General features: G+C 32.9%; 2 protein-coding genes across 2 annotated transcripts; one reads left to right on the top strand and one right to left on the bottom strand.

Moving 5' to 3' along the window:
- The first annotated feature begins 313 nt into the window (after positions 1-313).
- LOC108227588 (insulin-degrading enzyme-like 1, peroxisomal) lies at positions 314-15,644 on the top strand. Its single transcript, XM_017402824.2, has 26 exons — positions 314-709; positions 835-910; positions 1,757-1,824; positions 2,338-2,429; positions 2,513-2,586; positions 2,672-2,715; positions 3,475-3,526; positions 4,285-4,407; positions 4,506-4,618; positions 5,737-5,899; positions 6,322-6,414; positions 6,695-6,780; positions 8,940-9,026; positions 10,086-10,189; positions 10,782-10,884; positions 11,001-11,096; positions 11,181-11,370; positions 11,514-11,575; positions 12,145-12,249; positions 12,865-13,066; positions 13,153-13,361; positions 13,697-13,821; positions 13,933-13,984; positions 14,060-14,146; positions 14,783-14,905; positions 15,067-15,644. The coding sequence occupies exons 1-26, from the start codon at positions 584-586 to the stop codon at positions 15,316-15,318; spliced, it is 2,907 nt and encodes a 968-aa protein (XP_017258313.1). The 5' UTR covers positions 314-583; the 3' UTR covers positions 15,319-15,644.
- Positions 15,645-17,585: 1,941 nt separating this feature from the next.
- On the bottom strand, positions 17,586-23,059 carry LOC108225154 (protein N-terminal glutamine amidohydrolase). Its single transcript, XM_017399971.2, has 6 exons — positions 22,902-23,059; positions 20,510-20,612; positions 19,703-19,780; positions 18,809-18,936; positions 18,175-18,299; positions 17,586-17,966 (listed from the first exon to the last, which is right to left on the bottom strand). Exons 1-6 carry the CDS (start codon positions 22,964-22,966, stop codon positions 17,809-17,811), a joined length of 657 nt encoding a protein of 218 aa, XP_017255460.1. The 5' UTR covers positions 22,967-23,059; the 3' UTR covers positions 17,586-17,808.
- Positions 23,060-27,187: the final 4,128 nt, after the last annotated feature.

Genomic DNA, 27,187 nt, shown 5'->3' with positions numbered 1-27,187 from the left:
TTTTATATTATCATTTTATTGTTGCGTGTGTAAAAAGTTGCGTTGTTGATTTATATAATCATTTTATTTTGTTTGTTTATTTAATTCATTTATAGTTTGGTATAGTGTGTTACATCGGCATATGATTTAAAACAATTTGATTAGACATTAGACTGAACTTTTTTAATATTTTATTATCTAAGATATGTTAAGATATTATATATGTATATATACATTAATAATAAAAAAGTAAATAAAATATATTGTTTTATTTTATATTATTTTGATTAAGAAGTAATTTTTTTTTTAATTGAAAAATGAGAAGGAATAAATGAATGATATATGCACGTGTGGCAGGAAGTGTAATAGTATAACGTTTCCCCAAATAACAAGAGCTTTGGGAACTCCGATTGGTCGTACGAGACTAGAGCCGCTTCTGTCAAGTCTCCGCGACCTATAAAACACATTTACACACACACAAAATCACAACTGTGTGGCAGATTACTTTGGAGTTGTGATTGGTCACACATAGATTTCAGAAGAGAGATTCTTGACGCAGATCTAAAAATCCGTGCACATATAAACACATTCTCTGCAAGACAGAATGGCGGTCGGAAAGGAAGGAGCGGTGGAGATACTAAAGCCTCGTACGGACAAGAGAGAGTACAGGAATATACTTCTTGATAATTCTCTTCAAGTTCTTCTTATTAGTGATCCTGAAACTGATAAGGTTCTTGTCTAGTCTCTTTTTTTTCTAAATTATTATTTTAAAGTTCTTGATTATAATTAATTATTAAAAAAAGATGTATTTTGATTGGTTATTAATTGTTTTGGGGTTTGATTTGGATGTTGCAGTGTGCTGCTTCAATGAATGTTTGTGTTGGTTCCTTCAGTGATCCCAAGGGTTTGGAGGGTCTTGCTCATTTTCTTGGTGAGTTATTGTTTTTCAAACAGAGCCTTTTTGTTGTTGGTGATGATGTTGTTGTTGGGGTTGATTTTCTTGATTTGTTGAGTTTCGTGTTTGTGATTGTGTTGATTTCTTGATATCGGGATGATATGATGAATTATGGATTGGCCATCTAAGGTAGTATTTAGTGGTTTTGTTTTTTTGATGCTTAAGAGTTTAGTTGAATGCAGCTAGGTTCTGCTTTCCAACATCAAACGGCTAGAAACATACTCTTTACTAGAAATGTGTATGTGTATGTACATGAGGCTGCGTGCCCGGGACCTTCCTGGGGACGAGGGAGACTTCTGCACCAGGTAGTGGGTAGCCCTAACCTAACCAGAGGAGTATTGAATTTCCAGAATCTACTTTCTATGGCATCATTTGCAAATGGAAATTGAGGAACTCCTTGTTTATTTTCCTAAGTACATCTATCACAACTAAGTGTTTGAATGTCTCTAAAGGAACTGCAACATATGTATATATAACAGTGGTAGCAAGGCCATCTTCATCGACATATTAATGCCGTAGACCGAGCCTTAGGCTGCCCATCTATGGTTACTGCATGATGGGAGAACAAGCAATCGATAACACTCTAGTACAAGACCTATTCTAATTGAAAATTACATGTGTTTTTTCTTTTTTTAACATTTGACGCTTTATATAAAAAACTAAATAAGATTTGGAACAAATGGAAGCTGAAGAAGTCAGTAACTTGTTTGATATTATAGACATATGTGTTATAAATATATACTGAGTACTCAGTGCCGGTAGTGAAACAGTCATATATATAAATCAGTTCCGCAGGTTGATGTTAAATTTGATTTATTGCAGAACATATGCTGTTTTATGCCAGTGAAAAATATCCTTTGGAGGATAGTTACTCGAAGTATATTACAGAGGTAACTTAGTTTATTGATTTTTGAAACAGTTATGCCTCTTATGCGTTAATTGTTATGTGACGTATGTTCCCAACTATAAATCCACCAAGCGTCTTGTTTTCTTTGGCTCTTGTAATGTAGACTACTCAATCAACTATTTCGATTTAGGAATTTAAAATTTTCTGCATTTAATTGAGTGATTTTGTTTTCCCCACTAATCCAAAATAATTTTATGTTGAAGTGGATAGTTGCTCTAATTCATGTTCTCATTTTCTAGTTTAGAATATTTCTATAGTTTCAATTTTTTTGTTTTTGTTAATAGGCTGTCTTATTGATAGCTATAGCCATTCATCTAAAAGGCCCCAGACCCCGGTTTCCCTTGTACAGTCTGAACTACGTCATCTTTTGTTTTATAACTGTTACAAGTTTGTAGCACAAACACGATACCATCTTTTTTCTGTGATGATTGGAATTTTTTATGAGCTGTCACTCAATAATAGCTCTTTCTTCTATTTGTTAACATTCACTTTGTAGCATGGTGGCAGTACAAATGCTTTTACTTCTTCTGAGCAAACAAACTTCTATTTTGATGTTAATGCTGACTGTTTCGAAGAGGCTTTGGACAGGTAGAAGCTAGTCATTTCTCTGTTATTCCTTATTTTTATAATGAAGCTGTACAACTATAATGTAGCATTATGCTTTACATCAGATTTGCACAGTTCTTTATCAAGCCACTAATGTCAGCTGATGCTACCACAAGGGAGATAAAAGCAGTAGACTCTGGTTAGCATCCTTTTTTTGCAGCTATCTAAAGCTTTAATGTTTTCCACTTGTATTTTAATTTCTCCCTTTCCATATTTTTACTCAGAAAACCAGAAAAATTTACTTTCTGATGCTTGGAGGATTAATCAGGTATCGAATTTTACTTGTAGTGTAATGTATAGTAGCTTCATATGGTTTTTAGGTGTTAAAGTTGTGTTCAAAAGGGTTCTCACTAGGCTAATAACTAATTGTATATGCCATTCACAAGATCTAGACAAATGCATATATATATATATATGTATGTATATGTATATATATGTACTTATGTAGAGTAGTTTTGTTATCTGCTTTGATGCTTTTTCTTGGTAAATGCTTTAGTACTTACTTCCCATTTGTGATCTCTGAATGGATTGAAGACATGTTATATCATATTTCAGTATTGTACATTTTTAGTTCAAAGATAATTGAAAATAATCTGAAATCTCAACATAAGAATAAAGCTGTTGCGATTTTGACGTCTTGGTATCTATGCAGAGCACAAAAGCAAAAAATTTGTTAATAATTCTTACGAAATAGTATGGTTATTATCTAGTTAACTGGTGTACCTGTGTTTGTTATTAGATGTTTAAATGATAAACTCAGCCATAAAATTTTAAGATCCTTTTTTTATATAGTCAATAGGAGATATGTCCACTGTGTTGACAATAATTAGTTAGAAAATTGTGATATCTTGCGAATCTTGAGCTCCTATCCTATTACTGTTGGTGAATTGTGGTTGATGATTGCACATTGTATTGCTCTGTGTGAGGCTTTTGTCTTTGTAATTGAATTGATATTAATACATAAGGATACGCTTGAATGTAATATAGAGTCTTAACTGCATCCCCTTTGGTTAATGTGTGTGTGCAGCTACAAAAGCATCTGAGCGCAGAAGATCATCCATACCATAAATTTAGTACAGGTCTGCATATATTATTCTTTGTGGATAGATTACTTGGTAATATGATCAAATATCTTGTGCCAGCACCACAGAATCTGACTTTTAGTAATTTCTCAAACTTACAAATGCACTTGCTACAAAATTATATTTCATCTGCAAGGCATACTTTCATATTACAGTAAAAGGTACTCCCTCCGTCCCATTTAATTCTATACACTTTCCTTTTTTGGATGTCCCACTTAATTCTATACATTTCAAAACTTTCCCAAAGTAGTCCAGTTTTATAATATAAAAACCCCACCCGCCCACTACTTTCAACTACTTTTCCAAATCTATCAATTATATATTGATGGGTCCCACTACTTTACCCACTTTTCTTTCTCTTTCTTCCTACTTTACATTACTTTATACCCTTTTCTTAGTCTCCGTGCGCAATCCATATGTATACAATTCCGAGGGACGGAGGGAGTAATACTTAACTAGATGTAACAGCTAAAAATAAACAAAAAAATACTGTGGATCAATAATTGAGAAGGTGTCAGCTGTCAGGACTAGCAATATCCACATATATTGCAAATTTGAATCTAAACACAGGTCTTGATTAGACTTTTACTGTCAAGCGACAAGATTTTATATGACAAACATAAATAAATATATCAAACTGGGTTAATTAAGTATAGCTGCAACAATAAGCATGACTTAACTGAGCAATGTAGCCATAAAGTTACACAAACTGTTTGTTTAAATACTGATGTGCCAGATAATATTTACTTCTACAGGTAATTGGGATACTTTGGAGGTACGACCAAAGTCAGAAAGTGTAGACACAAGACAGGAGCTTCTAAAGTTTTATGAACAGAATTACTCGTCCAACCTCATGTGTCTAGTTGTGTATGGAAAAGGTGATAGAAACAATGTTACAATTGGAAATTTTAGCTGTGTTCTATGTTGCTCTCATAATTTATGAGCCATATTAATTTGTTATACATTGAAATTGCAGAAAGCCTTGACAAAATTGAAAGTCAGGTGCAAAAAAAGTTTCAGGACATCAGCAACAGAGATCGAAGTAGTCTCCATTTTCCTGGTCAGCCTTGCATGTCAGAACACCTTCAGGTAATTAATGCACTTCCTTTTCTGATTTATGATGACTAGAAACCATAATGGTCATATAGCTTCTTTCTTTATATTAATGCAATGAAGTCCATTGAGTAGCTAGCTGCAGCATTTCTTATTAATATCTTTAAAAATCCTCTTACCGAGATGTACTGTATATAAAGTTTCATAGAACGGCTACTTGTTTATTGTTTGTGCTCATTAGCTTCAGACTTGTACTAATATTCTATACATCTTTGTATTTACAAATATTTGTAAAACTGAATCCATTATAAGAATTAATGAATGCAGTTCTGAAAAGAAAAATGCACGTGAAAGAAAAATCAGAGCAATACTTTCCTATCCCGCATTGAAATATTTTGGCTATTTGATGAAGCTATTATTCTAATTTCTATTATTATAGTCAGTAAACAAATTATTATGATATTTTGGGTGCCTTAAGATTTAAGGTTTGGCCTAAATATTCTATTGCTGCTTGCGAAAAACTCAGGTTGTTGCAGACTTGCAGTTTAACTTTATTTGTAGCTGATGAGTTTCTTAGAGGAAATATATGTGAATTTCTAGTTATGAGCATGGTTCTAGCTGTCAGCTTTGTGACTGTAGCGTAGATAGGAAAGGTTTATATAAACAGCAAAGGTGATTAAATTGAGTAATCTGAGATCAAACTACAAAATTGAATGAGAATGACATGGAATTGGAAAAAAATTGAATCCATACTTTATAGTAGATTTTAATTAAATGTATCTATATTACCCAGCACTCGGGTAATATTTTTAACCTCACCATTAGTATAAGATATCTCTTATCCTGGTTATTATTCACAACATTATAAAAGACCCAATAGGAGATGATAAAAATTACATTAATTTATATGTGTAAAATAGATTCTTTTTTCCCCAGCTGTTATTATGGGAGACACTGTGTCGGTCCATGGCATCTTTTGGTTAATCCACTAAATGGGACATGTGGCCAGGCAATATATACAGATTTTATTCTTTGATGAAAGTATTGCAGTTTAACTTTTCAAGCTCTTGGAGTCTCTTCCGTTGTATGAAATTTTATAGTGATTGATATTGAGGATGATTTCATGGTGACTCTTTGGTACATCTGCTGTGCAGATTCTTGTTAAAGCAGTCCCGATAAAACAAGGTCACAAGTTAAGGATCGTATGGCCAGTGACCCCTGGTATTCTTCATTACAGGGAAGGGCCTAGCCGGTATCTTGGTCACTTGATTGGCCATGAAGGAGAAGGATCTTTATTTTATGTCTTGAAAAAGTTGGGTTAGTTTTCATCGTTCTCTCTCTTATTGTATCCATTCTCACACGTACGTAATTCACATTCTTTGATATTGCAAACCTGCATATGATGCAAAGTCTAAGCTACAATAGTTATGTGTAGTTTTGTATGGTGGTGAGTACTGGCCTTCTATTCAAGGCTATGTTTATCAGTGATATCTTTTCTTTGAGGTTCCATTTTAAAATTGCGCTCTAATACCTTTATGTATTTAAGATACAGCTTCATTACGACTCGTGAATATAGTTAAACCATTGAAAGGTTATTAAAAACAAGAAACAATGCTTGTTTACTGCTTCTTACCTCTGAAAAAATGGCTGCTTATGAGCCAACCACTAAATCTTCATGATAGTACACCACTACATCTTCCTGCATAATTATTGCTAAACCGTGTATATACTATCTGAAGGTTGGGCTACAAGTTTATCAGCTGGTGAATCAGAATGGTCTCGTGAATTCTCTTTCTTCACTGTAAATATAGAATTGACTGATGCAGGTCATGGTAAGTTTTCTTTTACTTTCTTGTTCGACTTCTGTTGTCACACACAAAAAAAAAAAAAAAAGAAAATATATATGATGAAGGGGGTTGTGGTATACAACCTGTCTGAAATTTCATTTCATATTGGTTCTTGCAATTATTATTTTTTATGGTTGTTGTGCACTTGGTGCATGAATTTGGCATTTCAGTTTTTAATTCAATTGCATTACCAGTATAAATATATTTGCAACTTTACGTTTACTTTACTTGTTCATCTTACCCTGGTTTTTTTACTTGCTCTTAGAACATTTTGAAGATACTGTTGCATTGCTTTTCAAATATATTCGTGTTCTCCAACAGTCAGGAGTCTGCAAGTGGATTTTTGATGAGGTACATAATCACATTTTGGCCGTGATTACATTGCTGAATTACTTATAGTCACATATGCCACATAGAAATATGGCCTTCTAACCTTACAAGCATATTGTTTTGCGTTTGTTAGTATAATTTCATATCATAATTGGTCCAGGTTTATTTATTTATCTCCATATACCTTTTCGAGTTCAAAAACATGATACTTGCCCTGCCTACCATGTATTTTGTTTTATAACAATTTTGTATTTATGCCAACTAGTTACAACTTGCAAGTTTGTTCTCTGAAATTCAAGACCGAATCGAACTTGTGTTCAAAGTTTACAATTATCTAATTGGACTATGCATATCTATATTATTATTATTGTTATTATACTATTAAAGTCCAAACATTAAAAGTTTGGTCGGTTGGTATTTGGGCCGGCTTGTAGGTCTCTTTATTTTATAACATATTTTAACGGGTCTTTTTGATTATAATTAAAAACACATTAAAAATCCTCATTAAAACATATCTCTCGGCCCTATCTATTTATAAGTTTTTTGACGGGATTAATTATGAGAACTTATTTAACATACACAATAAATATATATTAACCTGAACTCGCCTATATTTTCTGAAGACCTATTTAAATTGAAAGCCGCATATTATTCTAATATAAATGTTAGATATTAAAACATATAATAAAAGAAAAAATATTATGAGTCACCCATGCATTGCATGGATTATAAGCTATTATGCACACACGCAGCACAAATATAAATAGGTAATTACACCACTAGAAACCTCCATGGCCTGAAATAATTGTGTAAACCAGGGGGGTATAATGTAAGTTTTTAAAAATAGAGGGAGCATAATGCTAAATTTAAAAAATGGTTTTTACTTTTTAGGTTAAAGCTAGTTTGTATTTATCATTTCATATATATATATATATATATATATATATATATATATATATATAGAGAGAGAGAGAGAGAGAGAGAGAGAAGTTATTTGGAGTCCCACTTTTTTTGGAGTTCCCGGAGTTCCAATCCTGACCCTCAATTTTTCTCTCATCTAACGGCTGTAGTTTATTTAGATTTTTATAATATTTAAATCATTAACTACATTATCTTTCCAAATTGAGCGCTCACTCATCTCTTCCACGATTGTAGCGTCAGTTTATGTTGTTGCTGAGTTTGTGGGAGAGAGATTATCATGCCATTTGTTACTCCCCATCTCCTGCATTCATCTTCACTTCCTTTCTAGTTTCGTGGCGGTTTCTTTATTTCCTTCTCGATTTACATCAAATCATTACTGTATTTTCTTAGCTTATTCATCCTTTTGGAATCATGACACTGACATGAGAAAGGATCTACTATGTAATTTCTGTAAATATTATTTAGTTTGTTTATTGTCCCCCGTAAACAAGATTTCATGTTGAGAATGTTTTTGTTTGTTCTTTCATGAACTCCATTGTTATTATTTTCCTTCTCATTGTTCGGTTCGTTGTCCTGTAGTTATTATAGAAATTCTATTTTTTTCTTGTAGTTTTTGAGGTGAGGATAATGTTTCTCATTGGTTTAATTCTATGTTGTTCTGCACTAGAAGTAGATATGTTATGATTGTGTAAAGTTACAAGGATCCTGTTCAAAGTCAATGAATTGTTCTGCACGCGCAATTGTCTTGCCGTCTGAAACTAGACCGAAGTAGGACTTTATAGTATACAGTCGAGCTCTGATTTGCAGGATCAAAGAATCCGCAGGATATCAGCCCCACTAATTTAAAAATTAAAATCGTCGAGCCAATCCCCGTGTTATTAGCAGTTGTGGTATGCACAGTTGTTTAGGAGCTTATATTTTGGGATTATTAAAAAGTTTTTAAAAATTAAAATAGATTAAATACTTGTGTACTGCAAAACCGTGGATTATGATATGATCCAGCGGTGTTGAGAGAGGACTCCAAAGACTCTAAAGTGAATGGGTTTCTAAGGAGCCCAACTCTATATATATAATATTTATCTATTTATTTATTTATATATATGGTTTCACTTATATGGATAATTGGGAATTGGTCTCGGATTCGTGATACTAATGAGCTACGTCATTTTTCATCCTACACCTTTGTTCCATCATCCTGTTTTGTTTTTTACTTGTTTCAAGATATTCTGATATTTTGTCACTTGGATTTGTCCATGAAGCTTTCCGCCATCTGTGAGACAGCCTTCCATTATCAGGATAAAATTCGTCCCATGGATTATGTGGTCAATGTGGCATCTAACATGCAGGTACTTCCATATTTGCTATTAGGAGTGAATTCTTATTAAAACTCAAATTTAATGTTGTATACATAGACTTGTATGTATATCATGTGTGTGTGTGTCTGTCGTCGGGACTAAGAATATTTTTGGATAGTTGATTATCACACACCTTTCCTTGTATATTCATGTTTTTGTTGGCTACTTGGCCATTTCACTGTGTGCCTACTATGGTTCCGTTTGGTATTGTTGTTGCAGACAACGGGGTTTTTTAAATAGTAGGTAAAAACTGTTGGTGATTTGAAAAGCAACTTTTCTGAGTAGGAGCTTTTGAATATTTTAGAGAAACCTGGTCCCCCATAATTTTGGAAAAGTTGCATTTCAGTTTTTGTGAGAAGCTATCACAAATTTCAATATCAAGCCTCACCCAAAACATTAACTTTTTACATTATACCTTAAAACATGCAAATCTAAAAAATATTAACAAATATTATCTGAAATCTGCAACAACACTTTTTTTATCAGCACTTCTTCTAGCAGCAAAATAGTTTTGACAGCACTCCCAAAAGACCTTATAACCCAGAGTTTCAGGTTACTAATTTGTGAGGAGCTCTTCTTCCAAATTTGCCTTGACTGCTCACAGTTTACATCATAAATGACACTAGTTTTAATATAGCTCTTGCTCTCTCTTAAAGGATACTTTCTGATCAGCCTGAAAACATGTAAATTATGCCTAGTGCCTTAAGACAGGACAATCCCAGTTTAAATAGTCGTCATTAAAGAATATATTCTGCTCAGCAATATTTTTATCAAAAGAACAGCCTATTTTAGAATATAATGGTCACAGACAATTGATGGCTCTGTGGTTGTATATATAGTAGTTGTGGTTTTGTGATAGTTTATATGCTTCTATTGTTATATATGCTCCCCTTATTTAGTTTAGGTGTCTCTTCCTGTTCTTTTCCTTTCATTTTCGATCGTGTGATTAGACATAGCTATGAACTTTTAATTGCATGTTTGGAAACATAAACAAATGTTTGTGTTATGGTCAAGTCTTCTGTTTCTGACTTGGGTGAATGTCATATTCAGTTGTATCCTACAAGAGATTGGCTGGTTGGATCATCATTGCCATCCATGTTCAACCCAGACATTATTCAATCAATGCTAAATGAACTTTCCCCGGATAGTGCCAGGTATGCAATCATGATAATCTTTCCTTCATCTTGTACGGTGTTGCCTGCTTATACATGCAATGGCTAGTGAAGGTTACAATTGTATATTAGTTTGGTGAGAATTTTATCCAAATTGTACATCTGAACTCCTGAACCATAATTTTAAAATTGTGCCCTTTAAACTTTAGAACCTTAAACTGTAATTATATGATAGATTTTATTTCCAATTTTATTGTTGATATTTATTTGGGCGGTTAGGGTTCAAACTGTTTAATGTCAGTTTTTTTTGCTAAATCGGTAGACGCAGAACTCGGGCCCCCCCACAAAAGTAGATTCCAATGCTGGAAATTTCAGATATAACACTGATGTTCTTATGTACATGTTTTGTAGACATGAAGCCTTACCCCCAACTAATATAAATGCTGAAATATTAAACAGTTTATGAGTGTCTTTTATAATAAATCTTAAGTTTTATGGAAGTTCATGCATGAATAATTGAAGTTTAATCCGATTTTTATATCTACAGTGTCCTGACCTGGCTCATAAGAAGCAATTAGCTGCTTATTTATTGTACCATGTGTATTTATCTTTTAACAAGCCATCCTTTTGACAGAATCTTTTGGTCGTCAATAAAGTTTGAGGGACAAACTGACAAGACTGAACCATGGTATGGAACTGCATATTCCGTGGAGAAAATTACGAGGAGTGTTGTTGAGGTATGTTGGTGGTTGCTTTCTTAACAAGTAAAATGTTGAATATTACTCTGTAGCAAGCTTATACCGATTTTTACAAGATATTGATGAATTAATATGACATCTTAATGTGCTTTCAGCAATGGATTAAAAGAGCACCTGATGAACATCTTCATTTACCCACTCAGAATGTGTTTATACCAACTGATTTGGCTCTTAAGAGTGGCCCAGAGGAGGTTTTATTATTTTACTTTGTTTTTACAATAATATAAGATCTTGTAATTGAAGCGAGATTCTTAATGAGTTTTCTTCTTTAATAGGCCAAACTTCCGGTTTTGCTGAGAAAATCGCCGTATTCAAGGTTATGGTACAAGTCTGATTCGACTTTTTTCACTCCAAAGGCATATGTTAAGATAGATTTTAACTGCCCTTTTGCTGGAAATTCACCTGAAGCTGAAGTTCTCACGGACATATTTACTCGACTAGTGACTGATTACTTGAATGAATATGGTAAGCCATTTACAATGTATGTTACACACTGCAAGTAGCAGAATAAAACTGTGTCGATCTATGTAAAATGTACGTATACATACCACATTCCTATATTTATTTTTCTATTATCTGTATAATTGTAATTAATGTTTATCTTTCAGCCTACTATGCTCAGGTTGCTGGTCTTTATTATGGTGTGAATCACACAGATAACGGTTTCCAGGTACCATTTCAAAGTTTTAGTCTGCTTTTACAACCCCCTAGTTCTCCAAGATTCCGCATTTTCTTCTTATTAAGTTTTGTGGAAATGGGACACTATAATATATGCTTGATAGTTGATACAGATACAAACTTGACTTGCTTTAGATACCCAATGATCCTGCTTTTAGTTCCTTGAGCATAGTTCTAGTAAGTTGAAGCTTTGTTTCCTCACCTGATTTAGTATAATCAACAGCAATAATGCTTGGGTTAATTAACACATTGGCCCTTTAATTGTCCAAATGGACACATAAATGCTGAAAGAAAATATTTATACCTTGTCGCCCTGAAGTTTGTCCTTTATCCATCTTGAATTCTCTTTTAAAGTTTATTCCAATTTTACCCTCACCGGATCTATAAAATTCCAGTTAAAATTGGCTGAAAACTGAAAAAATATACAGTTCTTATGTTTTATATGATAAACCTTCATGCCTCAAAAACCACAAAATTTAAACTAAGGAATTTTTGTATGAATATAATATCTACATTTGCCGAGCTTAGCACATACTAATAATTACTGTTGGAAATCTTCAGGTGACTGTAGTTGGATATAACCACAAATTGAAGATATTGCTTGAAACAGTAATTGAAAAGATTGCGAATTTTGAAGTGAAACCTGACAGATTCTTAGTGATAAAGGTAATTATTCCAAATCTTTGCCTTGTAAAGATTCAAAAGCAGCACAACCTTGTGCAATCTAGTTTATGTTGTTCATTATGGGATTTCATCTATACCAGCATATTTAAAGTGCTACCCATTCCATGTTGATGCTAAAGTTCATTGTATTTCATATATTATGTTCTGCCCTTATTTGATAAATGAAAATGTTGGACTCTTTTCTATTTACAAGCTCTTTAGGATCTCTTATATATTAGAGTATTCTTCTTGGTAACAAGAGGTTCTAGGTTCAAACCTAGGTGAAGGCGGAGTGTGTGAATAATCAAATTTCTTCAAATGATCATAATCAGAAAAACAAAATCCAGCTTTGTCCGAAGTAGTTGCTTTGCCTTTGGAGTGTAGTACAGAAACCTACAAAGTGGATATAGATGCTCTGCTACTGGAATCAGTGGTCTGTCTCTATGAATTGTTACCTAGCTAGGTTTAGCACAGTCTTCCTCAATCCATACTTCAACGTCTGTGCCCTTGCACCTATTTACAGCTTACTCTTTTTGCAGGAATTCTTATTCTTTCTTAAGGCTGCTAAGGGTGCTGATTAATATTGCAAATAATATATGACTTTTGACTTGTTACCAGGAATCGATCACAAAGGATTATCAAAACTTAAAGTTTCAACAGCCATACCAGCAAGCGATGTACTATTGTTCATTAATACTACAGGATCAGACATGGCCGTGGAGTGATCAGCTTGAAGCTCTTCCTCATCTTGATGCTGATCATCTTGCTAAGTTCTATCCACTGATGATTTCAAGGACTTTCATTGAGTGCTATGTCGCAGGTACATAAATTATACTGGGTGCACTCAAGTCTAAAACTACCATTCACTGTATTGTATGTATGACTGGGTAATATCTGTTCTTGTAGGGAATCTTGAACCAAATGAAGCAGAATCGATGATTCAATACGTAGAAAATGTTTTATACAAGGGCCCAAATCCCAAATCTAAAGCTCTGTTTCCTTCCCAACATCTGACAAATCGAGTAGTCAAGCTTGATAGGGGGAAAAATTACTTTTACACTACTGAAGGCCTGAATCCAAGTGACGAGAACTCTTCCCTAGTTCACTATATTCAGGTATATCTGTAGTTTGGACAACCCCAAAAAACTAGATGTGATTTTGTGATGTACATTTTCCCTCTATGTACTTTGTTCTGTTAATATAATGTACAGCGGATCCTTCTTACGAGGTTAAAAGTATCCGCATGTTAACAAGTTTTACAAAAGTTGACACGAAGTGATAGGGAGGATGCTTCCAAAAAAAGTGATTAATTGCATTAGAAAACAATCACTTATGGCTATATTTATACATTTCCGTCTAATAAGTGGAATGTGCACCTTACTATGCAAAACAACCAGCTCTCTTATTTATCTTAAAAACAATTTTTTATACTTACACCTACTAAATGCAGGTACACCAAGATGACTTTATGTTGAATGTCAAACTCCAGCTCTTTGCCCTGGTTGCAAAACAACCAGCTTTCCATCAGCTAAGATCAGTTGAGCAACTTGGTTATATTACAGTTCTCATGCAAAGGTATATCTGTGTTTCCAAACTTCTTTGGAGCACAACATTTTGCATTATGCAGATAAAATTAATTCCTCAAAGTCTTTGTGAATAATTGAATTTATGTTAACATGAGTGTAGGAATGATTTTGGTGTACGAGGAGTGCAGTTTATTATTCAATCAACAGCTATGGTATATCTTCTCGCTTCTTGGTCATAATTTATTGTTTTTCTAGAAATGTTGTTTATCTTTGAAAAAACTTGACAGGGTCCTAGAAATATTGATTTAAGAGTGGAATCATTCCTGAAGATGTTTGAAACTAAACTTCACGAGATGTCCAATGAAGAATTCAAGGTGAGATATCTAGCTGTCTTTCATGCTGAACTGAATTTACCTTGACTGTTGATGTGACCACCTTGAATATCTCATTTTTGCATTGGGTTTAAAAATCTTGACTAGCTAAAATGACGGTTGATAATACCGGTGTGTACTTTTATAGTGTAAATAATGGCCAATCAAGCAATAATCTAGTTTTTTTTAAATGTCTCCAAGATAAAAATATGTTAGATATCTGGGGAATGAAAATAAACTTGTCATGTATGGATTTTGGTCAACAATCTTGCACCTACTGTTAAGATGAAGCCAATGCGTAACAGATATCTTATGTAGAAAAACTGCTGGAGTTTAATTTGGAAGAATATATGACAAACATCTAACTTGGGCTTTATATATATAAATAACGGGGTTCTTTTTAATTACATGTATCTGCTACTAGGTTTTAAAATAAATTAATGGTCAGTGGCGAATTGATAATAGTATTTGAAATTTGGTGAGCAGACATATCAGACACGACAGGGTGAAGTTAAGCATATTAATTAACAATCTAGTTATACTTTCTGTTACAAAGATTTTAATGCTAATTTCTTACTTAATATTTCTGGTCATATCATTGTTTAGTTTCATCACAAACACTTGTGTCTATTGTCACAGAGCAATGTCAACGCCCTAATAGAGATGAAGCTTGAGAAGCACAAGAATTTGAGAGAAGAATCTGGATTCTATTGGCGTGAGGTTTCTGATGGAACTCTGAAGTTTGATAGAAGAGAATGCGAGGTAAGAAGACCTGTTGTGTTGGTAATAGTAGTTGTTGCTTACACCTGTGTAACATGATAAATTTTGTCAGCTTCTTGCTTCTTTTGTGGATAGTGTCCATCTTTTAAACCTTTTCAGTAAAAAAATGATCCGCATGGCTAACCAAACATATTATAAATCAGGTTGCAGCATTAAAGCAGGTAACTCAGAAAGACCTGATTGATTTCTTTAATGAACATATAAAAGTGGGTGCCCCTCAAAAGAAGTCGTTAAGTGTGCGAGTATACGGGAGCTCCCACTCTTCTGAGTACAAAGAAGACAAGAAGGAAACGTTGGAACTGAACTATGTTCAGATAGAAGATATCTTCAGTTTCAGGAGATCGCAGCCTCTTTACCCTTCATTTAAGGGAGGCATTGGGCATGTGAAATTGTGAGGGACGAGTGGGTTTCAGGTTATTGCTATGGCTGCAGTAAAGAACAGGAGGTTCTGCAAATTAGTTCAGCGAGTTTTAACTTTCTATGAGGAAGTTGCTCTCTCTGTTCCTGAGGGTCTATAGATAATAAAGTTCGGTTAAAAATTATAATTGCATAATTTTATTAGAGCTTCATAAATTAAATATAAACGCCTTTGTAACATTAGCATTTTCTGTTATCTTCTTAGCTCTATCAAATAATCTCTCTGTATTATAATAATATAGTCTCTTTCGAACAAATTGCACAGATTAAAATTTCTTAACATGAAACATAATTTTTATCTTCATTCACTTTGCATAATTTCTAAATACTATGCCTAATGGCTTCTTTGACCGTCTGAAGTACTTTTGATTACGGATATATAATAATCGAAGTGTCTGTTCTATCATTTTATGGGAGAACCGAACTTGTTTGAATTAGGGTGTATAAGTTGAGAAATTACAAAAATTATTTGATCGGATAATTAAATGAAGATTATATCAATGTTGAGGTATTAGATAGGGTGTGTTTGTGAAGTATTTCATCCCTGATGTCTGATGACATAAAATGAGATGGGGTGTCATTCTCATTCTTATAATGAGTTAATTTTTATTATCATCATATATGATCAACTTCAAATTTTTAATTTACTAAAAAACTTCAAATTTTTAATTTTTCTTTGAATTTTGGATATTGAACATGCTATCGTATTTCTGATGGCATTAAAATATTTTTATTGAATACATGAATGTATAAATTTTGATCATAAATATAATATTTTTTCCGTTCCACTCATTTTAAGTTAAGAAGATATTCTTTATAAATTCGACCCAAAGTCTAATATATGAATTATGTTTTACACAAATATTAAAATATGTGTTGCTTTTGCATTTCTTAATATATACGGGTGGAGTAATATATCTATTGATTTAGTTAATCAATGGGAGTCAAAATTATTCTTCACAATTATCATCTTTGCAAAGGAAAATGTTGAGTTTAGGATGCTTTGAGGTGCAAGATCTTCTCGAACATCACAGTTTCAGTGAACAAACGGTGATCAAATCTATTCATTATATCAACATTTAATTTTAAATACTTTCATTGATTGTGTATGGTTTTTAATCAATAAATTTAATTAATCATAAATAAAACCTTTTCTAGATAAAAATTGATAAATTCAACGATCGTATTACTAAAGTCGACTTGAATCATATACCAGCCAGAAACGAATATAACTCACTACTCATTAGATCATCATCATATAAGAATAAAGAATTTGTATGAAAAGCTGAATTTCCAGCCGTCCGAATAGTTCAGACCAAAAATACATAGTCAAACGTTGGATCAAAAGTGTCAAAATTTTCCCGCGCAGCAGACTTGATAGAAAAACTGTCCGGCTGCGGTGGCGCGTGATCTTCACCGAAAAGATGTTGATGTTGTTGAGTGGAGGTGGAGGTGGAGGGAGGGTGGTAATACAAACGAGCTGTCTGAGGGCAGTGAGAATGAAATCTGGCTACTAATCTCACTCCCACATCTAATATCTCCACATATTTCCCCATCACTAGCCTTCCAAGCCTGTATAATGGAAAAAATATTTTGTATTTTTGTAGAATTTTTTATTTGAATATACAAAAGAGCTACCAGCTAGAGAGAAGAAAGAAGAGAGTTTGATGAGAAAAAGAAGATGGGTAATGCGTATATATATGGTGTCAAGGGGGTGGGCTGGTCAACATTGACTCTATTTCCATCCTCTTTCTTGCACCACTCATATCATATTCATATATGTTACTAGTCTCCTTGTCTGAATAAAATAATATTCTCCTTTTTCGATAGTGCATTAGTCAATCACGCTGTATACTGTACTGGGTCGTTACGCTGCATATGTTACTACTAGTCGCATGTTTTATGTCTGTTTAATAGAAACAATAATCTACTGTAGTTTCTACTTTCTAATGTGGAGCTGGAGCATCATTCTAGATTTGCATAGAAATCAGAAATCTGATTCGATTGACTCCTGATTCAAGATTTATTAAAATTTTATTTAAAAAATTTAGTCAAATCATAGTGTAATTAGTGAATTAAAAAATATTTTAGAAATTAATCGGAGTAATGCTCGTTGAATACAATGAAGAAGAGTGTGGAAGATACACTTGATCAACAATACGCTGCTGCGCACATTGGACGTTATTTTTTTTAATGCTAGAAGAATTTTTATTTTTTTAAAAAGACAGATAAACGCCATATAATCTGGAGAGAAGCCACCAAATCTCAGAGAGAAAATGTCACAAGCAGTCAAGCAATCTCACACCCGATGGGTGAAATCCAACCCATCAAACATTTACTGGAGATCGCATTTTTTATTATTTAAAAAAAAGGTTAAAAGATATACCCCCTCGTTCTCTTCCGTTCTGATACCTTAACAAACTAACATAGATGACAAGTTAACATTCTATACAGAACTGCACGAGTCATCAGGACAAAAGAGAGAAGAATTCCTCCAACTGAGTTTCGCCAATTAGAACACCCAGTTTCTGGGAACGAACTGCATTCACTAGCTGGGGCTCTATTGCTTTCACGGTGTCAGCTGCAGACATTGTCATGTACTCGTTCAGGTTGTGGACCGTTCCATCTGTGCAAGTAAAACAGTCGGGAGTTCAAACCACAACTCGCCAGTAATTATAGTCTAGTTTCCATAACTGACGTCATCATACTCACAAGATTTTAGAACATAAACTAATAATCAGGCTGTGTACGTAATTAATTTACTTGACCTCGAAAAACAGAAGCATCATATCTATTCTCTGAAATATTCACAAGTGGAAATTAGTTGTACTGACCTTCAGCAACGATGGGATCATGTTCAGGTGGCTCATACATCCAGTTTCCTTCAGAATCTTTCATGTGCCTTCTATCGGATGCAAAGCTGCGGAGAAATATCGGAGCATGCACGATTCTGAAAAATCTGAGCAATAATCTTCCATTCAGCATCATGATTTGCTCATGTATGCATAATTTATATTATCGAGATATTAACCAAGGTCCAAGTGAAGGCATGCAAAGACATATATAAACTTTTAAACCTGAACCTAATACCCCAGAGTACCCTGAAAACATATCAACTTGGAATCCCCTTGGCATATAATAGCCACTTAAAGAGGAAAAGGTGCCAAGCTGGCTTTCTATACAAGATTTCTGCCAATAATTCATCTTTGCTTGTACAAGCATTTAGGTATGCAAATATATAAATGATAAAGTAAATTTCGGACAAACTCGAATGTATAAATTCCATTGTTTAATTATATTATTTTCCAATTTTATGGCTGCTAGTTAATCTTTACTACTGTGCAGTAAATACAAAAATTGAATATCAATCTATGATATTGATATGCGTAATCAATTTTGATGAGATGATTCTTCTAAAGTACACGTCGTCTACATAGTCCACCAGTGTGACAAAACTTCAATCATTACCTCTGAAACTCGGAGAATAGTTGTATAGATGGTTTGATAGCTTCTGATACATAGGATGCTAGGGGACAAGGAAACTGAAGAGTTGAATCCAAATCCCAGACTAGAAGAGGGGAGTCGCCTTCTTTCTTCTGTAAAAAAAACATGATCAAAACATTGCAAGTAGACTTAAATTGTGGTTACAAGATGGTTTACATTTTTTCAATCAATTTGAATGGTCACTCCATTAGTTACATCTTCTAGATTAAGTCCCTGACATGATATTAAAGTAAATGTATCCTTAACATATAATATTTTTCATTAAATTCAGCAGTTGAAATCTGCTGGCTCCTTGTTTACCATAACTGCAATGGAAGTGGCTGATCAGGCAAACAAAACATAATTTTCCATTTTCCATTTTAATTATACATAAATCAAACATCTTATGCGAGCGGGAGACACTGCATGTTTGATTAAGTCTGGTTAACAGTAGAAAATAAAAAAACATTGACTGGGAATCCGAAAGACAGACTTCTGGTCCATCTTCGAAAGGTGCATATTAATGTCAGATGGGTGATCATAAAGTAAAAAAGGTAGGTATCTTAGTAAGGGCAACAACAGAAAAATATTATATATATAAACTACCTCCGTTGGTGAAAAGACTAGGAACTGAACTCTTAATAAGCTAAATGAATACAATATTGTGGCCACGGAAAAGGATGAATACAATTCTGCGCAATGAGATATGCGACGGTGAGTTTTTTCCTAATACAGTAAGACATGGTAGAACTACTTGAAGATTGCCTTAAAGACATGGTGGAATTTGAAAGTGCCACTCAGACCAGTAATTAGCCACGCCAGCCATCAGGTGCACTTTGAGTTTTCACTGAGTATTATAACAAAAACATAAATTCCTACCTCAACGCAGATGACATGATAATCCCATAAAGTAAGACCTTCAGCTCTCTGGCTAGCCTTCTGATTCCACAAAGGAATCTGCATAATGCAAATGTTCCACTTAAGCTTGCAACATTGTAAACAGTTTTTTGAGGAAAAAAATATTTGTTTGCATAAGAGTAATATCGCTTATCCTGTTATCGATGTAAAAAATCATAGTATACATTACATATTTGCACAATTAGGTTGAATACTTGCTGTAGACAAGGTGCGACATTCACAATAATTGTATAGTCAAAAGTCCAAACCAATAAGATCAGCGGATACAACATGAAAACCCCTAATATATTTTTCATTGAACTAATACCTGAACACAACGGACAATGTATTATATATGCAGAGACACAAAAGACGGTCTTGTTTTTTCCAAATAAATGACATGAACCAAAGCCATTTACTAAAAGCCAGATGTTAAAGCTTAGTTTTAGATGTAGGGTTTTTTACACGAGAAGCAAACAAGTATCAAGCTTATGAACTCAGTTCACAATAATTATTTGACATCAAATGTCAAAGACAAAGATGTGACCAGACCCCTAAGCACACTCTGAAACAAATATATCTATATCTATCTATCTATATATATATATATGTATGTATGTATGTATGTATTCATTACAGCAGCTCAGGATACGAAGAATAATTATCTGATTTTTGAATATCAGGAAGCCGATGCCTGTGAAAAACTAAATACAGATCCTGTAAAAATATGGACTATGTACTGAAAAGCTTCACATATCTTAATCACAAAGACTACAGGAAAGTACGTGCCTGCTTCTTCTCATTGGAAATGAAAACAACAAAGAGGTCAGATCCCTGTCCTTCTGTGCCACGAGTCCATAGTTTCTTGCAGAGGTGGTACACATTCTCCTCGCTGTAGAAACAACATAGAGTATCAAGATATTCTTATATTAATAAAATTCTTGTTCATGTTGGTATGCTAGAAAGGTAGCTCAGGAGTCGGGAGAAATTTATAGAAATGATATCAGAACTAAACATATGACAGAGATAGAGTAACATTCCACATGTTTATGAGCAGATACCATACAAGATTCTTTTCTAAATGACTGAACTGCACAGAGATACAATATATCTATATTCCTCACACTTTGCAGCAAGAGGCATCGATCAAATTTTAACCATGAACTGGTGCCTTAATAATGGGAAATGTAGTGATAGGTCTTTACATATCAGATACAGATCAAAACTAGCGTTAAATTTTCCTTAGACTCAGGTTTTGAACTTGTTGAAATTCGAATATTAAAGATTCGGATAAGGTACAGCTGACCCTAGTTCATCAATTAGAAATCATTATGCTGGGAAACAAATACATATATGCTATGACGGAGCTACAAAGAAGTACAAATGTCTTTATATAAGGCACACAATTATAGTGACTTCTGTATCTTGCCAATATATTCCGTTATAATTATGTTGGCATACACTGAATTTTTTTTCTCGGATGAATTTGCTTATGAAGGATATGAATGAAAAATGATATTAATTGAAACATTGTTAATGTGACGCCAGATGAGTCTTCATCATTCAGTAACTATCAATAATTTAGTGGAAAAATTATAGTCTAGAAAAAGGCAGAACTTTATCGAGGTCTCTGCTCGGTAACAAAGAGGTATGCGGCACAATATCTAAGATTTCTGGTTACAGTTATTACAAAAACGTAGTAAACAGAATCAGTAAACATATACTAAAATTTGAATGGTCATTAATATCCATACAGCAGCTTTAAATATACAGTTGATTATAAAATGGTAAGCTAGGAAACATTAAGATCCCTTCATTCACAATGCATAGAATAGATAGTCTTGTTATACACACCTAAATCTTAGCTGTGTCTGAATCATAGGTCAACCTGGTCACCTTTCATGACAGCTGATGGGTATGGGAATATGAGTTTCAGCAAGGACCGAGGAGCACAGGCAAAAAACTTATATATGCAAGTAATTCAACTGAGAAAGAAACAACCTATTGATTTAAAAATTTCTTTGACAATAAAGCTCTACTTCAACATATATTTCATTATTTAATGATAGTATAGGTAAATTAGTTGTTTATTTAAACCCTCTATATAGAGAACTAATGTGATCATGTAGCCAGTCTAACGAGTACCAAAGAAATATAACTCTCTAATTTTAATCCTACTTTGATTCGACATTTCTGCAACAATGGTGTCACATTATTTAATTTATTTTAGTATGATGGTATTGAGAGAGGGCTCGGCTTCATATCACAATATTATTAAATATTAAATTTGGACAATAGAAGAACTATTGCTCCAAAGATGAGCTGCTACTGATCCACTCTTGACCCAAAAAGGGCTATTAAGTTTCGAGTAATGGGGGTTTTGAGGATATAATAAAAGATTCTCACTTGCTTCTAACACAGTGACACGTTGATGCTTTACGAGTGCTGGTTATTTAATACTATTCACTACAATTTACACTACTAGTCAATTGCAACTATATTGATTAAGAAATTCCTTATTACTCGTATTCCATAATCGCTATGCTTCCTTCTACATTAAAAACATCAGATGCTTAGAGGGTAAACTAGGAAACACATTTATTTACCACAAAAATGCATCACCTGACTCACGTGACTATAACAAGTTATTAATACAACTCAAAACATTGGCTATAGATTACATCCAACGGCCAGCGCACGCAAGTATGCTATGCTTATCTTTTAAATTTGTGTTACCATATGTTTTCTTCAGGTTCAAGATAGAAATATATAAATCCACTTATGAACTTCCACAATCCTCATTCCTCAAGCTATTCAAGCACTCAAATAACCATCGAAATCAAGTGATAAAACTAAATACATAATTCAATTCGTAAAAAGGGCCTTGATTTTCCATCACATCAGCAAAGTGTGTACACAATCTTGCAATTCAGCTTCTAAAACCAAAAGGGCGTCTGTGAATCAGACTAAGCGCAACATACAATCAACATATATCTGTATAAATCTGCTAGTTGAGACTTTAGCTAGCCATGGAAAATTAAATATAGCAAATTTTGAGAATTATGACACACGTTAGGGGTTAAGACAATGGTGGAGGGCAAGTTAGTATATGCGGGGAGAGAGAGAGAGAGAGAGAGAGAGAGAGAGAGAGAGAGAGAGAGAGAGAGAGAGAGAGATGTACCAGTAATAAGGAGTGTGACTGAACTGAGAAATGTCGAGAGCATCAGTGTCCATCGATGTCGCCATGGAGTCCTGGGATCAATTCGGGATGGTTATTTTTATGTAAGAATTAAGATTGTTGAGGCGAGTGTATAATGCGGTAATCCGTCGAATGAAAATCGACTCATGGTAAATAATAATTTAATTAGGGCCATTCAATTAAAAAGAATTTAAAAAATATCATTCGTTAATCCAAGTATTAATTCGGATTGTATAGATTATTTATTACAGTTCTGAGATACTTAATTATGAGTTTAAATATGTTAGAGCACGTTATTTATATAATACTCTAATGCTGTATTCACTTCATGGAATGGAATGAGGGGAGAATGAAATGAAAAATTATATAGAAGTTTTAAGGAGAAAGAAGAAAGTATGTCATAATGGTGACAAAATATGAATGTAGTTAATTTTTTTGTGAGAAAGATTGTGAAGAAAAATGATGTTTAAATGGAATAAGCATTCCTTCCAAAACATGTGGGTTAGAGTTATAGTTAAAATATTAAGGTTGGAATGATTGAAACAATGAAAATTATATCCATTTTTCTTGATCAACACCATTTTAGAGTACAAAATTCATTTCATTCTCCCTCCATTCCCTGCAAGTGAACACAACCTAAAATGTTTAAACTGGCATGTTTTTCCTTCATTTAGGTGGCAACCTCTCTGAACACTAATGAGTGTTTTATTGTGCAATCTGGATCTTCTATTTTCATTTGGAATGAAAATCAGAGTACAGTAGAGCAACAATAGCTAGCTAGCTATCAAAGTTGCCGACTTTTTAAAGTATACACAACGTCACATGCAGAAAAATATAAATTGGTCAAAATTCATAGTTGTGATTCGGATGTCTATAGAATAATATAGAATTCGGAAGTATACTTTTGATGCAGCCAAGAAAACAGTTGGAAATAGGTGTTGAAGGAGAAACTGATTATGATGACTGAATGCAGCAAATTTTGATAGTTGTTAGAGGGTTTTAGGAAAATATTAAGAGAAATTTTCAAAAGTGTCGTGTTCTTAAATTTATTTTAAATAATATGGTTAAAGTTGCATATGAGGTTGCAGTGCTGGTTGAAAGCAGTTGTTTTTCAAGTTGCCCCAGTTAGGCAGTTACAATTGAGGTTGCACATATGGTTGCATTTTATTTTAAAATAAATAAAATGCAACTTGAGTATTTTTGAGAAAGTATGAATATTGATTGAACTGGTTTTGGCGGATTACAAGGCTAGTATATATTTAGTTCTTAAACTTATTTTCAAAAATATGGTTAAAGTTGCATATGACGTTGGAGCGCTGGTTGAAAGCAATTTCTTTTCAGGTTGCAACACTTACAATTGAGGTTGCACATATTGTTGCATTGTATTTTTAAAAAAAAAAAATTTGCAACTTGGGTATTTTGGAAAAAGCATGAATATTAGTTGAACTGGCCTTGGCGGATTACAAGGCTAGGATATATTTAGTTCCCAGCAGATCAAAAACTTATGGTATTTTTAATACTAATTAAGACTTTAGCAATTTCCAATGACACCTTCCCCGTATACTTTATTAATTATAAGCTCTTGATAATTCGAGCCGCTGAGATAGTTCTATGATTCAGATCCTCGTGTAGATGATGCTAAATGCTTCCCATCCTTATAATTCTTTTCCCTTCTGTCGTGATTATGATCTTAGGAATTCATTGCTAGTCAAAATAGACTAAAGTCAACACATGTAACCCGTCTCATTCAAGGGTATGAAACAAACACATTCAAGTTCAAATTTGATTCGTGACCTTCAGGCTCAGCACCATCATCTGTTCTTGAAGAAGGTATAGGAAAAGTAGCAGGTAAATACTCTTGTAAAAACTCTAGATATTTACAGAAACTTAAAAAGCAACTTGACCATGAAACTCCTCTGCGTACTTGTAGCTTTGCTCAAGCAACAAGGTGTTGGCCTAAAGGGAGTGTCCATGAGTTCTCCCGTTAATGAGGAAATCCCACCTTTGCTTCAAGGAGGTGGAAAAACTGAGGTTTGGCTATTAAGACATTTTATGGTGTGGTTATTCACCTAAGGCGTGTGTTATTTATTATACAGTTTTATCCATCTAGACCATCTGTTAATTTTATTTAACAGAAATGGCTGGCAAAATTTTGTAAACTAGTCAAATTCAGCTTAAGGTAAATTAGAATCAGCCTTTACTGAACTAAAAATGTTGAGATGTTTAAATGGCAATGAAAATAATATGTTGTTGTCTAGATCAATTAATTATTTGAGCATCCGAGGAATTGCTTGCAATCTCGGGCGACCGATTACTTCTCCCTCAAATCTCGATCTTCTTCCTTAAGCATGTTAGAAATATTTTCATCGATTGCCATCTCGAATTCGGTATGATTCTTCTTGAGCATATTCCACTCAAATATATTTTTGACCGGATTCAATAAATTATTTGCATAACGACACCTTATCCTCTCTTTTCTTCCATCAACTTTATTTGCAGTGTTTGTGACTGATTTTAGATGCTCAGTGAACAAGCTTCCTTCGATTTTTTTGACATACTTCCTCATGTTTTGCTTACGTCTAAGATCATCTTGTCCTTTTAGAATCTTCCGCTCTGAACAATCCATAATAGTATTCAACAAAGGATTCATAAAGTTATCCATATTTTCTTTTACAAATATTACTTGATGATTGGAAGAAATAAAATAACAAACACTGATGATCATAACTTAAACTGGATACATGTATTTATACTAAGAGTTGTGCTTAGTTCCTGGTTCCCGTTATCTATTGGATTTTGATTTTGGCTTTTGATTTCAGTTCAAATTTTAATTTGCATATAACTAGTTTTAAAATAGAATTATAATTCACTCAAATTTTAACCGGACATCACTCGAATCAATTGGGTATCACTTGAATCTATAAAATTATAATCAATATAAAATATAATTTAAATGTGTTAAACAATTAAAATTAATATTTTATAAATTTTACACACTTTTCGTGAATTTTACCGCCGGTAACTATGAAATTGTGAATTCTTGTATTTAAGATATGGATTTTCTAGTGTGTGCCGCTAACAACCACTTTTTGTTGAGGTGGAAAGTTTTTATTGGCCAAACCTCATTAATAATCATGGTCTCATGCATATGCACAAAAATCATAACCAGTAAAAGTCCTCCACCTCAACAAAAAGTAGACACACTAGAAAGACCATTATTTATCCATTATTTAATTTTTATTTAGATTTTAAATTATTTATTACATATATTTAGATCTTAAAATATTTATCCATTATTTAATGTTTATTTGATTTCATAAAAAATTAATAGTGGATACAAAATTTAAAATATAAATATAATACCTGTAATTGTTTGTGGTAGCATTCATGAAAAACATGTAAAATTTATTTAATATTAACTTTACTCCCAAAACACATATTTGCTTGATACTCTTTTTGTCTGTTCATTTCTATATAATTTATTTTTTGACGTCCTCTTAATTGTATATATTTAAAAAATATTTAAAAATTATGATAAAAAATTAACTATTTCCGCTTTATTTATTTCATATATCAAATATTAGTGGATCTCAACATTTCGTCTACCTTTTTCTTAAATTAAATTTTAATTTCATTTAACCTTCATGTAACATCCCCACATATATACTACTCTATTAAATGGAATGAGCGTATGTTATGATTTTAGTTATTATATAATCTATACATTAGTGTTCACTCTAATATTCGATTCAATTATTAATCAAAAATAACCTTTTAAATATGCACATGCTAATTTGGACAACAATAAATTTTAGTTTAAGATACGAGGAAATGATCTATTTCCCGTATTATATTTTCATTGTTACAATTTTTAAGTTAGTTTATATTTTTTAAAACTAAATGTTACAATTTATACGAATTTTTAACATACCAATAATTTTGTTAAAAAAATAATGTCACAGTTCAAAAATAATAATTCTAGTCGTTCCTTTTTTTTTTTTAACATATAACTTTAATTTATGTATTTCATCATCATATTATAGTAATTTTTGAAATCTTTATTATGCTAGCATACTATAATACCAAAATTTTATTATCATTTAAATTTTCATTTTGAAATATATTTATTTTGTCATAATTCATTTAAACAAATTTAAATATATTAATTATATATATATGTGGTGTAATTTTTAAAATTATACAACGTTTTTTTATTAATAATCAAAATATCTTTCCTTAAATGCAAATACTTACTATCTATTATTAAG

Source organism: Daucus carota, chromosome 6, assembly GCF_001625215.2.
Source record: "Daucus carota subsp. sativus chromosome 6, DH1 v3.0, whole genome shotgun sequence".
NCBI lineage: Eukaryota > Viridiplantae > Streptophyta > Magnoliopsida > Apiales > Apiaceae > Daucus > Daucus carota.
The sequence above is the reverse complement of the archived record's forward strand: the minus strand, read 5'-3'. Positions and strand labels throughout refer to the sequence as shown.

Excerpts from the sequence above, each read along its gene's own strand:
- LOC108227588 (XM_017402824.2), top strand. The coding sequence starts at position 584 with ATGGCGGTCGGAAAGGAAGGAGCGGTGGAGATACTAAAGCCTCGTACG. Across the intron at positions 1,825-2,337 it reads ACTCGAAGTATATTACAGAG|CATGGTGGCAGTACAAATGC; the intron begins GTAACTTAGTTT and ends TTCACTTTGTAG. Across the intron at positions 11,097-11,180 it reads TTAAGAGTGGCCCAGAGGAG|GCCAAACTTCCGGTTTTGCT; the intron begins GTTTTATTATTT and ends CTTCTTTAATAG.
- LOC108225154 (XM_017399971.2), bottom strand. The coding sequence starts at position 22,966 with ATGGCGACATCGATGGACACTGATGCTCTCGACATTTCTCAGTTCAGT. Across the intron at positions 18,300-18,808 it reads CTATTCTCCGAGTTTCAGAG|ATTTTTCAGAATCGTGCATG; the intron begins GTAATGATTGAA and ends ATTATTGCTCAG. Across the intron at positions 17,967-18,174 it reads TGATCCCATCGTTGCTGAAG|ATGGAACGGTCCACAACCTG; the intron begins GTCAGTACAACT and ends TTACTTGCACAG.